Below are 16,368 nucleotides of genomic sequence, written 5' to 3' on the forward strand. Positions count from 1 at the left end.
GTTGTGGCTTCAGTTTCACTTGCAGTGAGTGCAGCAGTCATCAACTCTCCACTGGAGGAGGGACAGATAGCGGGGGAGAGCAGACGACAACCACACACGCAAGTGCAAGTCAAAGAGAAGCCTGCAAGTAAAAAGCCAATAAGAGCACTGTTGCAATGAAATTAAAAACTGTCTCAGTCTATTGCCGGTGTTTCCACCAACTCTTGAACTTATCATTTTACAGACATTACAACTAGCACCGTTGTCCTCTTTTGTTTGCGACATAAAACCACTCTTTGGACGCTTTCTTCCTCTCCGCCACGACTCCTTCTTGCAGCAAGGTTGCTATGCACAATGGTCAGAAAAACACACCAAGCATTGACAAAAGGAAGTGATAAGCTCGGAGGCATACAATACGATACAATTCAGCAATTTGGAACCGATTCTGAAATGGAACCTGATGGAGCTTGGTCTGGATATCCCGACTAAACAGCAATGGAAAACCTCAATGAACTCTAAATTTGGAATCACATTGCAAGCCTGATCAGATTTCAGAAGACAAAAAGACTTAAGCTCATGGGCTGAGGAGCTTAGATCAATCCTGTCCAACCTTGCTGCCACAGCAAATCCTCAGTGACATTTCTCTTTCCATGGATATTATACAAAATGTTACAGGCAATAACACAAAATATGATAGGAAATAACCAAAGCAATGGTGTAATGCAGGCTGTATATTCTTAACACTTTCAGTTGTCAAACATGGCTTTAGTAATTTCATTGTAAGCATATGATAAGTGGAAGACGCACTGTGAGCTGTATTGTATAAGAAAAAATAAACAAAAACACAATTGAAATGCCTGGATATATCAAAAACCAGGGATAATGAATCATACAGATAAAGGGGGGATAAAAATACAAATTATAGACAAAACTGGGATAAGAGAAGATACATCGTGGATCAAACTACAAAACGATAAATCCTCAATCCAAGGGTGCCAGTGGAGGTCTGCTAGCGATGATGATGTGACGATGATGTGATGATAAACTCTCGATAATGCAGCGTCTTACCTTCCCATCTTGGATCTTTTTCTCGAGAGTGGATGGTGTAGTGTGTTGTGATGCGGGGTGTTGACACCGAAGAGCATGTCCGTCTGTTGAGTGCTGTGTACAACTGAGGGCCAGCATGCTCCGTCTGCACTGTCTTCAATGCCCTGATACACCTGTGGGCTGCAAGAGAGACAACAGCTCCCAGTCAGACTCAGGACCAGTTCAAAGTGGTGGACATGTGACTGGATACGGTCTGAATAGTGTCTTAAACAATGAAACAAAACACAAAAATACAATAACATGACGTCTAAGAAGACCTCTTAAAATATAACATCCCAATGAAATAAAAAAAAAGAACACAGGACAGACACAGACTATGTTAGCAGCTAATGTAGTGAAAAGACAGCTGTCACACTGCTACAGTAAGTTGCAGCAGTAGCACTACAAGAGCTACAGCTAAGCTAAATTCAAACTTCGAATAAACACACTTGGTATAAAACACTTTATTTATTTTTGATAACGTTCAGAACAACGATAAGTTACTAACACCAGTACACGTAAAACGCGTGGATACACTGTATTAACGTTAAGCCAGGACAAGGGCACTGTTCAGGTAACCTACATATTGGTTCACCTTTACCCTACATTCTAGCTTGAAGCTAACACACATGAGCTTGTTGGACTGTTCTGGCTGGTGCTAACACTAGCATTTGTAGAAAGTCGAAAAACAGAGTAAACAACACTCGCCACCCTCTACAGCAGGCACATAAATGGTGTAGCAACATGTGACAAAAGTGCCGGTAAAACTAACTTAAGCATGTTAAAGGTCGAGCACAGCGAGCTCCCTCTGTGGTAGCTAACTAGCCTTTAGCTCACGTACCTTTACTTGAATATCTGCTAGCTGGAAACATGATGTGTGAGCTAGTGTGAGCTCACTAGCGGACAGCGCTTTTTCTTTTTAAAATATCAGCCGGAGAGCAGTTGTGGTGTTCTCACTTCACCGCCAGTGCGAAGGTTGTGTGTAACCCGCCCGCTGTGCAAACAAAAGTCACTTTACAAACACCGTCTCATAACACGGACGTTTCACAGCGTCAAAAGCTGCGTTGCTGCTGCTGCGGCGGCGTTCACGTAACAGAACGGAGTGGTAACTGCGCAGACGTGTGGAGCTTTAGGACGTCCACATTTCATCTCACTCTCTGTCTGAGTAAATCTGAGATGCTTTTAAATTGTGTTCAACGAGTCCTTCCAGGTTATTGTGCAGACAGTGTGTCGACGTTGTCTAGTCCAGAGAGTTTAGGCTACCTGACACAACATTTAAAATAGTTACATTTATTAAAAACGAATTCTATGAGGAATTTAGCCACCTGTTTGACCTAACTGAAGCTACTGGATGTAGTTAGTTTGTGGTCTGTGAACTTAGTGAAAATTATAGTATTTACTTTGTTTTTGTTAGTGGTTGAGTGTAACTAAGTACATTTGTGTGAGTGAAAAACAAAGAAAACAAGCCATGTTTTCAGACCTTTAACTGCTGCAACTGAGGCATTGAGCATTTCATTTGATTTCCTCCCTGCCTTTGAAGAATGTTGGATTTGTTTGTTTTCACAACAGCTGATAAATTCTATGGGGGGGATTAAAGCGGTTTGTGGGTAAACACAAAAATTGAGTGGAGTATCAAAAAGAATTATAATGGTGAAATAAAAAATAACCTGATAAGAAAAAAATCTGAAGGTGACAGCCTTTTTTTATCACCCGTTGTGTGCCCTTCTCAAAGCGTTATCTGTTGGCACTTTATTACAGCTGTTTTGTTATTACTGTTCTACCTACTATGACTTACAATGTATTCTTTCACTTTACAGTCAAGTTAGTCTTTGGGAATCAAGTTTTGTTAGTTGTACATTTATACAAATCCTTTGCTCCAACTTTTGTTTATGGTATCTTACAGTTTTATGACTTTGTAATCAGTATGATTGAGTTTGTTGTGTTTTATCCAATAGTGCAATGTTTTCAGTTTCACAGTTTCTGCCATTAAAGGCCAACTCCTGTCAACTTTTTTGGAAGTACTTAGGTTGATGCATAGCTGTGCACCTACGTGCATAGTGGCAGCAGATGATAAACTGCTTAAATGCAAGGCCAGTGAAGTATTTTTAGGTAGTGTTATTGCTACTTTTACTGTAAGTACTGACCCAAGTACTTCCACCATTGTGTACTATTCTCAATATGTCAGAAAAACCTATGAAACACATTTGTACTCTGCTTCATTAACTTATATCACTTATTGTTTCAGTTTTAAAAATCCAAACAATGCCCAAAATAATAAGATGCATAACAAATATGCACAAAATAATAAATATCAACAAGCAGATATGAAGTGTACATATATTTATTGTCCACATTTCACTCAAGAACAACAAAAACACAAAAAGTAATTTATTGTGGGACACAAGTCAATACAACAAATGAAATGGTAACACATTCAAAACATTTTTCCCAACAATATTCAAATTCAGCCTGCAGATATTATGAGCAAACTCCTCACTTCTCTGTCTTTTCAGTATAGGAATGTTATGTAAACACAAATGGCACATACAACATATTCACAAATCATTGTTTTAATAACTAAGTCATCACCATCTGTGTTATAGCATGTCTGCTATACATTCATACATTAACAATGTCAGGAAAAGTCACTTTCCACAGGAATCAGTAGTTCAATGAACGACGTATGCACAGAAGAGTTTATGATCACTGTACAAAAGTCTTCACTGTACAGATCACAGTGTAAAAAATGTGTAGTGTGGTGTGTTTGTGCGGCGAGGTTGAGTCCAAGTTCAAACCCCCAGACCAGCTGGGGTATTTCTAGACAGGATGTATAAAAGACTATTTAAAATTGCTGCCTGCCCAAATTAAGTACATTCTTTCATAAACATACTGGACATATCTCATACATTACATTCAATATTTCCCTAAAATAAAATTTTGGTGGCAGTGGCAACACAAAAAACACTTTTGATGGATGCCAGAAGAAGGGCTTAAAAAAGTTCTTTGCTGCAAGTTGCATGTATTATTATCTTATACAAGATGAAACTAGTAAGTACAGCACACAATGTATTTTATGGGCCCAATCACAAAGGCTTTATCAGGGTTGATTCACACTCCAAATTTCATCATCTGAACTGCCCAGTGACTGATTGTAATTATCACCAGATTACAGTTTTTCCTGTCACAGAATGTTCCCCTAAGACATCATTACTCAGGACCGGGAGAGAGACATCAGCATCTATAATAAACTTAAAAGACAAATTCAAGTTTCTTTTATTGTCTTTAATGTAATTTAGATAGATCGTGAGCAGCATAATGAGCTTCAAAAAGGAAATCTTTTACTTCCTCATACTTTGCACATGGCCCTGTTTTTGACATTTGCAGTGAAAAGCTACAATTATCCCTCCCATGCAATGCCTTTGTGTAAATGTCATCAGTACACGGACGCACATTGTACTTTAATATCACTCTGTGTACATCATCTGCCCCACCAGCATTGACAGATTTACAGCTGCACATATTATGATATAATATGGGTTTTCTTTGTCCATATTATACAACTGTAAGGCTAGTACAATTTTAATATTTTAGACTGAAGACAGCAAGATATGTTTGAAAGGTCCAGAAAAAGCTGGTAAGGGATTTTGCAAGAACAACCTTCTACATTAACTATTTTGTTTTGAGTCACATGGTTAACGGGACTTGTGGTTATTGGATTTGAACAAAATATGTTTACGTTCATCACTAATAGAAATGATAAGTTGTCAACATTTTACTTGCCAGTATAGTAGTAGATGAATATTCAGCTAAGAGTATGGACAATATATAATGTTTCAGCCTTCAGAAAGAATAATGAAAGAAGCCCTTTGTGAGAAATTAAACCGAGACCAAGTGGAATAAAAGCTAAACCATAGGCGGGGCATGACTTATGCTCTGTACTAATATCTTTTCGGAGTGTAGTGTTCATTAGATGAACTGTACTGCCACATAAGGGATTTCCACACTGACTTCACCCATTGCTATGATGGCTGCTGCTTGGTCAAGACATGCACACAGTGGGATTTCCACTAACTCTAATGAAGATGAATTATTTTTAGGACAAATCTGGGCACAAATCAAGGACTGTCCCTTTAAAAACAGTATTAGTAAAAGGTCAAACACTTTGTCGAGATGAATGTACCTGAATCATCTGTTAAGGGTGACTCTTTGATGACATTATGAACAAATCTGTGTAGCTGCTGTTCGATACCTAGATGAGTTCATTTGTTTGTGTGTATATGTGGGTGTGTGCGAGTGTGTGTGGCGCTGTTTGTTTCTGTGAGCATACTGACAGCACTGTATGTTGCTTCTGTTGCTGTGTGCACGTGGTAATGTCATTGTATCCCTCGTTGGGGTTTTCCACCGGGGTGAGCTTGGCTAGCGTGCCTGTTGGCTCCAGCGGGTGCCCCATGGTGAGGCCGTGGCTGTTCTCCTGCAGGGGCCACATTTCCTGCCAGGTGAGCGACGGATGATGAGCTTGGTGACCACTGAGCAGAGGCCTCTTCTGCCTGTAATTAGCCCATACCTGCAAAATGGTCTCTTTGAAGGGCCGTGTGGTCAGCGTGTAAAGGATGGGGTTAAGGGCGCTGTTAATAGGGAGAATAAATATGACCACCCAGGAGCTGATAGTACCTGCAGAGAGAAAAAAGACAGAAAAGAAGAGGTAAGACAACAGGACTAAGCAGAGCTCATCATGGTTGTGAGTTGGCAGAGTACTTAAACATAAAATCCTTTAATCAAAGCCATTTATGTAATTAATGAAAATCCCTTTTACCCCTGGGCATCTAATTAGGAAGCCAGAGCTCACAAGGTTATGTATGTAATGGACTTTCTGCAATATTAAATGGTCAGTTGGGTATAAAGTGCATGCTAAAAACACCAAGGTGTCTACAGTTAAATGCTCTTTATTCAGTGGTGAATACCTTTTTAAAAACCTTTTAAAATTTAGTTTAAACACCTGTCATAGTACTTAGACGTTTAATAATACAGAAAATGCAATACAATTAAATACAATTAAAGAAATACTCAACCAAAATGTCTCTTTTGAGCACTCATCCCCCTATGGGCTTGACATGTGGCTCTGAAGAGTTAGTAGCTTTGCAGAGGAAGGCAGATGTAGTCACAACATAGCTATAAACTTTACTTCTGTGTCATGCTATTGTGTCGTAGCTCCAAAGTTTATCCCAAAGTGGCCAGTTACTTGGAAAAAACTGAGCAAGAGAGCAACAGCAGAGAAGTGGATTATGCCGTAGTTCTTTTGAGAAATTCTGATGGCCATTTTGAGGGTTATTTTAGCCACTGAATTCAATGGCAACCAAGATTTACGTCAGTGGCTGTGATTTAAAGCACACTACAGCTGCTGTTTCTGCGCAAAAAAGCATGCTACAAAGTTTTCAGAACAACATTGCAAGCCCACTGAGGAGGCGTATTTGATACTCAAAATGTAGACTTCCAGTGGAGTAACCCTTTACATGGTTATAGCACTTTTACTGTACCGGGAATCTCCACCTGCAGCAGTGACAGGATCTTGAGGATGAAAATGGGGATCCAGCAAAGGGAGTCAGTAATGACAATAGAGAAGAACCTTTTGGCGATGGTCACCTCTTTCTTGATGTGGTTGCTGTATTTAGTGGTCTGAGTCCCTGTTCTCTGGATGTTATAGAACATGCTTGCATAGGATAGGACAATGATGAGGAATGCCACCAAGTTCAGACCTGCAGAGAAATATCTGGTTAGTTTCTGGATTGCAAATGCAATAGCTCATATTTGCACTGTGCAATAATAACGAAGCTATGCAAATTAATATAAACACAACAAAATAGCTCAAAGGACTATTGCAAGAATAAATGCCCACCCAGGAAGATGACAATGGAGTAAACATGTGCCCAAAGTGTCTCTGGCTGCTCAGAATGCAGTGGAAAGCAAACTCCATTGGTCCCGTAGAAGTTGCGAAACAGCCCCTTGCAGGCCAGGGGCAGGAAGGCAACAATAAAGCCAAACACCCATATCCCGAGAAGGATGGTGACAGTTCGTCGCCAGCCAGGAGTCAAGTACTGGAAAGGGTAGACGATGCAGATATATTTCTCCAGAGTGAGGTACGTGAGGAGAAGGACTGATACCTCAGTGGACAACATGGCCAAAGATCCAATGACCTGACACTGACTGCTGTCCATCCAAGCCTGAGCGTGCCGGTTGTACTCGCCACGGAACTTCAGATCATATGCACCGATCATGAAAAGGTAAATTCCCATCAGCCCATCTGCACCTGCAAGAAAAGAGAGCTCTATTTGACAACATATTCCAAAAAATGTATTGACTGTAACGATTGGGTTAAAAATTCTTTCTCAAATCTTTAAAGACACATTCAGATCCAGCGTCCATCCAAGTGTTCACACCTTAAGCTTGGTTCATTGAATGAATGTATTTGAACTCCAAACAAAGACCAACACTGACTGATAAAGCAGGTCTTTTTGAAGCAGTTCTCTTTCAAAGGAACTGCAATGCAATTTCTTCGAAGTGAGAACCGAATCAAACCAAGTATAGACATGGCCCTACATGAAAGGCTTCCTGTCTATATTGTGGAGATGGATGATGACAAGCAGGCGGATAGCAGTCACTCAACTTTGGAAATACAACTATAAGAAAAGGAACCAAGGACAAATCACTAAATGCTGTTATGATCAGTGGTGGACGTTAATTGCAAGAACTAAACAAGCTCATGCATAAGATCTAAAAATAATTCTGAATATATAGAATATAGTGGCATGAAAACTGTGTAGCATACATTCAGCCCCCTCTTTGTTATGCTGCACAGTGTTTTAGAAGAGCACAACTGGCATTTGATCTCAACCCTGCAGAACAGCAATAATAATCCAAGCCCTGGTGGCAACGTGTAGAACTATAATCATGTTGGAATGTTAATTGCCAGTCAAGGTCAAATGTAATAATGGATATGCACAGAAACATTGCATGTGTAGCCTTCCAAATATGGTGTGTATTTATAAAAATAAATACAGTGTTGTGAATATACTGTATGTATAGATGCTTTACTCCAAGCATACACAGACTTTTAGAAGCTGAAGGTCAAAGCAACAACACAAGACAGAAAGGGAAGGGAAGAAGATAATGGAAAAGGGAAACTTCCTGGAGCACTAAAATGGCAAATTGTCATTAATTTACAGATTAAGATGTTTCCTGTCTTTATGCTAAGCTAAGCTAACTGGCTGCTGGCTGTAACTTCATATTTAATGGCTAGGCTTGAAAGTGGTATTGATCTTACTCTCAGCCACAAGCAAATAAGATTATTACCCAAAATGTTCAACTAGTCCTTTAAAATTTGATAATTCTATTCCTGTGTGAATAAGTACACTCATCCTACAGTAACATGGTAAAAATCACACATTGGATAATAGCTTTGACCTCCTGTACTCATGTGTCATCAATCAAATGGTTGCTTTGGTACTGTTTGAGGATGTTGTATTTGGCTTTTGTCCAAAGGTTAAAGAGGGTATTATCGTCATTATCATTAACATCTACATAGGAATATTTATTAGGGTGCCCGCTGTTTTTAATAAATCTCTTTTCAGGATCATTCCAGGACATTTTTCAGTAGTTTTTCTTGACAAAACAGAACAGCACTTGCTCACCAATGGTCATATAATTTACCAGTAGGCCAAATACTGACACATTTAACTGACACAGTTTTATCCCTCGTGGTTCATTACAGCCTGGCTGTTCTCATAACCACTGATTTCTTTTCTGCTTCGGTTTAAGTGGAGCAGAGCTACAGTGAATTGAAAATAGTCTACTACAATTTTCCTCTAATAGTAACATTAATAGTTTAAATTAAGTAGAATATTTACTTCTTCTTCATTCAGCCAATAAAATAAGAAGTAGAGAGTGACAGGGTCTGTTGCATGTATTGTACAGTTGACATCATTGTATCTTTTTATCAAGCACAACAACACATTTAAATTGGATCATTAATGGGCTGTATGCATGTAGATTCATATCCATGCCAGTTGTGCTCTTCTAAAACACTGTGCAGCATAACAAAGAGGGGGTTGAATGTATGCTACACAGTTTTCATGCCACTATATTCTATATATTCAGAATTATTTTTAGATCTTATGCACGAGTTTGTTTAGTTCTTGCAATTAATGTCCACCACTGATCATCGGCAAAAAGATCACTGCAAGTCAGTTGTGCTTCATGTCTCCCGCTTTGAAGTGTAATACCATGTAGCTCATCCAACCAACAGTCAAACTAAATACGCAACCAGGTTTACGTAGGCGATCTGAGGGAGGGGCTAAAATGCAATTATATTGTCCATGGAAGCATAGATTATTTCCTGGATATTTGGTCATTTTAATCAATTGGGTGTTTCCATGACTGGCAAAATGGTCTCTTAATTTCCAGGATGCGTGGGAACCCTATTTATGGATAATTGTGGGCTAGGCAGTAATAATGTGCACATAAATACATGATGATAAGAAAGAGTACTTGTATATGGGATACTGTACATCTAATAAAACTGTATAATGTTGCTGCTTTCATGAACAGGCTGTAGGCTTTTAATCTACACAGATGTTTCTGCATCTGGCCCACAGTCCCAACGTTTTCAAAGTCTTGCCTACGAAAAGCTAACAACCAAACAAAATAATAAATAAATCCCAATTCCACATGGTATTTTCTTTTACAACTATGTACTTTTCTACCCTAGGCCTACCACCACAATGTGTTTGCTGACACTTTGTCGAAGCAGAAATTAAATTCACAACTTGCATCCTCTGAGGAACTCGCCACTCCTTCATCATCAGTCACTACTTAATGTTTCTTTGATAATATAGAAAAAGGTATTACCCAAACCCTCCTGAGAATAAATCCTTTGATATGGAAGCAATACCAATGCTCATGAAAAAGCATTTTTAATTTCACACACACTGTATATATCCTCATTAAAGACTCCCCTTATACTCGTCATGTGAAAATTGGATGGGACAGCTGAGATGAAGCTTTGCTGTGCATAATCTGAATGAAAACTTTCGGAGCTGACACATACCTTTAAGTGTCAATCAATGCAAAATCTTCAACATAATATGTTTTGCCTGTCTAGCTGCTTTTGTAATTGCTATTTAGTTATTGAATTATGAGATACAAAGCGATGCATTATACTCCTATATGAGTACATTAGTGTTGAAGTTGAAGTATAAATTGACCTCTGGCTGACTCAAGCGGGCTCAAAGTACTCTCTAACATAAGGCAGGAAGGATATAGAAAACCAGCACTACATTCTTAAAAACTATAATAAATAGAAAAGGTGTAGCAAAGGTTAGATACAGAAAGGCAGAGAATTATGGGTGATAAATGTGTGAAAAGACATAAGGTAACATCAAATGATACCATATTGAATGACCTCATGCAAGTCCATTTACAGCGTAGGAAGAATCATTCTCGCAACTCTTGTTCTGGTTCTAAACCAAACCACACTCTTATCTGAATGTCTCTGCTTTGTTTGTGCCTTCTTTCTTTCCAGACTTTAATAACTGAATGAAAAGCAACATTCAGACACGTCCTGCTCACATGAAGAAACGCATAAACCACTGTTGTTAAAAAGAAGCAAAGAATGAATAATATGGAGACATTTTCGCTTGTGCTAATTACCTTATGCTCTGTTTTTGTCTGGTCTCAGCCAGCAGAAATTAGTGTGCTGTTAAAAACAGCCCCCACTGACATTCTGGTAATAAAGTTTTAAAGGTCGCCATATTAAGTGAACCACAAAAGCAGATAATGAATAATGACTGTCATCCTCCGCATGGCTTTCATTGTGGATGTAGCAGGAAAGCGAGCATACATCCACATATTCTGAGCTCTTTGATCTCAACGGCTCTGAGACTTAGTCCACATAGGATCCTTTATGTTTGACTTATAGATGTAAAATGCGACCGTAGGCACAGACACACCATTTATTTCCTAAATATTTTGCGCGTTTATGTTTTCTCTCCGTGCAGTTTCTATTCAAAAGAAATTCCCTCTTGGGAACGATAACCATAAAGTTAATGTACAATATCTGGTTTTACACCTGCATAGATCCATTCAGCAACTTCCTGTAACAGCAAGTTTGTCTAAAGGTGGAATTGTTTGCTTTATGTTATCTTACTTTCATGAATTCACTTTCCTCCTGTGACTTATAATGTCATAGTGAGACCCATGCTGAATGTCAATTAGAAGCTAATGTGCCAAAATGTGAAGGAAAATGCATTATTTGATTTTATTTATCTGTGCAGTAATCTTAATATAAATTCTGCTCTATTTCCTAAGGAACTTTCTCACTGCAATCAAAGTATTTGTTCCTGTGGAAGAAGAAGCCCTTCAATGAACTCTTACAGCCCTTATCTGAATGCCATCACACACCTGCAGTAGATACAGTTGGGTATCCAAACACCACGCTGATACATTTTGATATATACCAATGCAGTCACACGAAGTAGTTTTAGCAGGTTTTGTCTGCACTGCACATACTATAGCATAAGTTACATTCTAAAAGTATATAAACACTTGGGGAAAACACTAAGTCCAATTGACATAGCTACTGTATAAGTTATCTGAATGATAATTATCTTGGTAGATGAGTCAGTGAATGTGCTGTGAATGAACCACTGCCTTCACTGGACCGTTGAGCAGTTACCATTTTGTGCCAATATTATGCTGTGAATAATTTATTTTAATTCGGATGGCAAAAATCACATTTTGGAATGAGATTGTATTATTTCTACATTTAGTATTATTCATGAGGGTGTCTAACAGTGTACACAATACAAAATTATTGTTGATGAAGCACACTGATAAGCACACTGGGAACTCATTTAAAATGTCCTACTGAGTTCATAGGTCTGTTTACTTCAAAAGCAGGAAACTAAATTATTTAGCAGAATTTCCACCTTCCCCTTCTGTAGTTGTATCTGGCATAATTCCAGAGACTATAGTCCGGTTTATAAACATAATGAAGAGGTAAATATAAATATAAGTATACTTTAGTGTTAGTGTAGTGTTATTTGGCAGTAAATACCACACCATCTATATCTGTATGACTCACAGAAAAGACTGGATAATACCTATATATACATATATACATACTGTAGTAATGGTAAAACGTATTCCGCAAATAAAAATCCAGTTTCCACTACATCCCTCCCTTAAATGCAGTGTGACTTACAGCAGAGGGAGATGATGCACATGGCATGGAGTTTGTTCTCTGATCGGATGTAGGAGCGCATGCAGATGACGAAGATGTTGCCGAAGCAGGTGGTGGCAGAGACCACCCAGACGAAGACCCTCAGCACGATGTTGGCCAGCAGGTCCTCGAAGGACGAGATGCCGTCTGTGTTGGGTTTGCAGCTTCGCACATGAGGAGCATAGCCGCAGTATTGGAATTTCTTGAAGTAGCTGTGATAATAGATTAAAGAAGAAAATCAAGTTAAGAAAAAGAAATAAGGGAGTTTATTTACTGGGTTTGTATAGGTGAGTGTGCAGTCCACACACCTTAACAACTTTTTTTGTCGAGACAATTGGAAAGCAGAAACAGAAAAAAAAAAAAAAAAGGTTTGATGATTTTGACTAAAGATTTGATTTTGCTTGAATAAAGGGTTTGAAAAATGGGTAGCACTGGGTTGCGGGGCTTTAGAGGTAGTAAACTTAATCAAAAAATCTGTTTTCTTCTTTCAAAGCTTCTATTTATTTTTGACAGGGTTGAGTGAGTAGGCTCAAATGGGTATCCAGTACAGATAATGCACTTTTTACAACTAAAGCCATGCTAGTGGTGCTTTAAACTGAATGCTAAAGACCATGCTAAAGATCTAAAATACAATGGCAATGTTAACATGCTAATGTTAAGCAGGTATGGTTAGCGTGTTAGCATGCAAGCAAAGCACAGCTGCAAAGTCAGAATCAACAAAGCTAATTTATCCTGGTGGAGAGCATGAATGTCCATACCTAACTTTATGACAACTTGTCCAATAGTAGTAGAGACAGGTCTGCTAACTATTCACTTTAGTTTGGAGTGAGATTTAAAGTTGGTGCATTTTATGAGTCAGCCTTCTGTGACCACTGCAGGGGTCGGGGTCGTCACTCCTCAACCCCCACAAATGTAGTTTAAAAAGTTCAGAGAAATACACAATTTTAAAGCATATGGAAGATGAAAGCAGCAGATGAAAGAAAGGTCAATAATTATGGTCAATGATGAATAAGTACGGTAGATCAGCATACTTGTCAACCTAACCTAACCAGGGTATTGGGGATCAGAGAATGTTGCTGTTTATGGAGTCTTTTTTGTTGCTGAGATGTGAATTCAGAACGATGGGGTAAGGAGGCATTGAGAAATGGGACCCTCAGGAGAATCAACAAACAGTACCATTGTATGAAAATTAAATAAAGGAATAAAAACACATTGTTCAAAGACAGTGCATCCCGCAAGATAATTTTGTCCAGAAAACAACAACAACAGATTTTATTAATCTAGAAAGCCAGCCAAGGAATAGAAGACAAGGAAGGAGTTCTTAGCTGAAATATTGTGTTTGGATTTGTTATATTTTTCTTATCAATTATATCAGAGGTGTTTTAACACATATTTACTGATAAGACAAAAGGCAGTTCATCGTCTGACACTTTGGCAGATAAATTAAGCCAATGGTACTGTCTGATAAAAAGAGCTAGGATAAATACCAATGCATGATGATGATTTGATTTCCAAATTTGTAGTACTCACCTCCAGGGGTTTCTAGTGTCACATTATTGGTGAGCCTAATTAATTAAACCTGTCTTAATCACATCAAAAGTTGTATTTTTTTTAAACTATTTTTTTAAAATTTGGCATAGATATGAAATTGAAAAGCAGTGAGGCAACACTGCATACATGGTGTTCAAGGTGTTTGATGTTGGAGCGGTATCTGTTAACGCCTCTGTCAACTAAAGCCACACAAACTATGTACGTTGGGCTCTTGGAAAAAGCCTGTTGATCAGACAGTCCTGTGTGCAGAGATAATTACATTTTCTCCTGAGGGATTGCTTTAAGGCTTCCTGAGATCATACTGGCTACCCTATATAATGTTAACCAACTATGTAAAATGATGTTATAGTTTATCATTTAGGATAACTTACATCCATGATTCTGCTAAAAACCTCTTGCAAATCATGAGAAAGTTTCAGAGCCACAGAGATGCAGAGCGTCCCCGTAACCATAGTAAGTTACTCTCACTGCTGTCTGTGAGAGAGAGAGAGGGAGAGAGACGAGGAGAGAGAGAGAGATAGAGGGGCGCTGTGCTGCTACCAGAACAGCTGCTGACTGAGATTACTCTGCAGGTATAGGAATAAATTACAATAGATATGTATATATTTCTCACTTTCCCCTTGATGGTCTGAAACTTGTCTGTCTGTGCACACTGCTACGTTATCAGTTACGAATTTGAAATTGACGTGTGACATGAAAGCATGTGAAAAGTGTCAATTGGCCACCCAGTGTGAAGACATCTGAATTCTAAACCAGGATCACCAAGTCAGTAAGCTTCATCTGGGGACCATGAATGATGTACAAAGCTTCATGGCAATCCATCCAGCTTAGATTAGAGACTCTATTTGAGCAAACAAACCATTTTTATCTAACTGTATATTCCTGGTACTTAAATAAAACTCTGGAGAAAAAAGAGCCTTGAAGAGCTTCTGTAAAAAGGCTGAAAGGGCATTTACTTTCTCTCTGTTGCATCCATTCCAGGACCTGCATGGGTGTATCTCGGGCTGTTTCACTCACAGAAAAGATGGATTACACTAAGCCTGACTCCAGCATCTCCCAGTTGGAAAAGAAGCCTGACAGTCTCGATAAGGCTAGCTGGGGACTCACTGCTAGAAATACATGTGAAAGGCCTATGGTCTACGTGACAGTCAAATTAAGAGAATTAACAGTTTAAACACATAACATGACAAAGGAGTACTTACATATGAGTCAAATATTTGAGAGGTTCAAACATCCTCCGTTGTATGTTTTCAATTTCAATTCCTTCAATGCTCCTAGAAAATATACAGACATATTGATATAATACAGTTTTGATTTATAATTGTACACTATTCTAAAAGTCTTCAAAAGCACACAAAAATGTTTCCACCAAAGGTTCTCCTCAGCAACTAGCCATTCAAAGACTAAATGAGAAACAGTTATACTTTCCCAAATACATTTTCTTTTCGTTTGTTCATACAGATTTGTGTGAGCTCATGCTTGTATCTCATGCTTGACCACCATTCAGCAAATGCTGTGACCCTCCCAAAATGGGCCAACATTGACAGAATAATGATTTCCTCCTAGCTTGTCAGGGTCTTTTTTATATTTTCATTATCCAGGCCATCACACATGTCTGTCTGTATGTTTGCTGCTCTTCTGAACCCTTAAACATGTAACAGGAAAGCTCTTGCTTTTTTAACACAAACAGGGCTATTTTTCTATGTGCAACATGTTTTGGATTAGTTGCAAGAGTCATTCAGCATTTAGTAATGTATACTTACAATGACTTCAGTTTATGCAACTTGTCAAAGTGGTCAACTTGGAGCTCCACAATGGGATTGTATGATATATTCCTGAAAGACAAAGATAAGAAACGCAGTAATGAAAATCAATTAGATAACATCGAAATAAATCCAATTTACTAATTACATAAAAGTACATTACACATTATGTTTAGTAGGACAAGGACATAGTAAAGCACCCTACAATGCTAAAGTTCCTTGACAATAGATGTAACATTAGTGACAATGTTTAGTTACAATCTTTAAGATTTTAAGAATCAAATCAAACCCCATTTTTTATACTATTTATGGCCATTTTTATTTTGCAATTGTCAATCACTGTATTTAAAATCAGTAGTTATCTCTGTATATAGTAGTATTTATTGGTAGTGGCAGAGTCTGCTATTAATGTGTTGAATTCAGATTGCCTAACTTAGAATGAGGAAATTACAGGAAAATTAAATAGCTTGTAATTCAGCAAAATTTGATCTTATTGATTACAGCCTTGCTCTGTTTACTTTTCACTGGCTTTACACTGTGTCAGAGCTGTATTAAATTACTGCTAATGCAAACAGAACATCCCACAGCCGCTTCACAATAATAGCATTCAACTAGGGAATCACAGGGTGGCTTTAATTGCGAAGCAGCCACAGGAAATGCAAAAATGAATCTACATACCAAAACAATGGTGATTTTTTTTTTTCACTTATTAAAACA

General features: G+C 38.3%; 2 protein-coding genes across 2 annotated transcripts in view; both read right to left on the minus strand.

Moving 5' to 3' along the window:
• etfdh (electron transfer flavoprotein dehydrogenase) overlaps positions 1-2,153 on the minus strand; it is a 20,984-nt gene extending 18,831 nt beyond the window's left edge. The window contains exons 1-2 of the mRNA XM_035668875.1: positions 1,907-2,153; positions 1,048-1,206 (exon numbers count right to left, since the gene is read on the minus strand). Coding sequence (XP_035524768.1) covers positions 1,048-1,206; positions 1,907-1,937 — 190 coding nt within the window. The 5' untranslated portion in view covers positions 1,938-2,153. The remainder of the gene's footprint in view (positions 1-1,047; positions 1,207-1,906) is intronic.
• Positions 2,154-4,801: 2,648 nt separating this feature from the next.
• rxfp1 (relaxin family peptide receptor 1) overlaps positions 4,802-16,368 on the minus strand; it is a 60,598-nt gene continuing 49,031 nt past the window's right edge. Inside the window, exons 13-18 of the mRNA XM_035668874.1 lie at positions 15,652-15,723; positions 15,091-15,162; positions 12,320-12,549; positions 6,959-7,369; positions 6,600-6,818; positions 4,802-5,736 (exon numbers count right to left, since the gene is read on the minus strand). Of these exons, the coding sequence (XP_035524767.1) occupies positions 5,315-5,736; positions 6,600-6,818; positions 6,959-7,369; positions 12,320-12,549; positions 15,091-15,162; positions 15,652-15,723 (1,426 nt within the window). The 3' untranslated portion in view covers positions 4,802-5,314. The remainder of the gene's footprint in view (positions 5,737-6,599; positions 6,819-6,958; positions 7,370-12,319; positions 12,550-15,090; positions 15,163-15,651; positions 15,724-16,368) is intronic.

This window comes from Morone saxatilis, unplaced genomic scaffold (assembly GCF_004916995.1).
Source record: "Morone saxatilis isolate NCDOM2014 unplaced genomic scaffold, NCSU_SB_2.0 Contig22, whole genome shotgun sequence".
Taxonomy (NCBI): Eukaryota; Metazoa; Chordata; class Actinopteri; family Moronidae; genus Morone; species Morone saxatilis.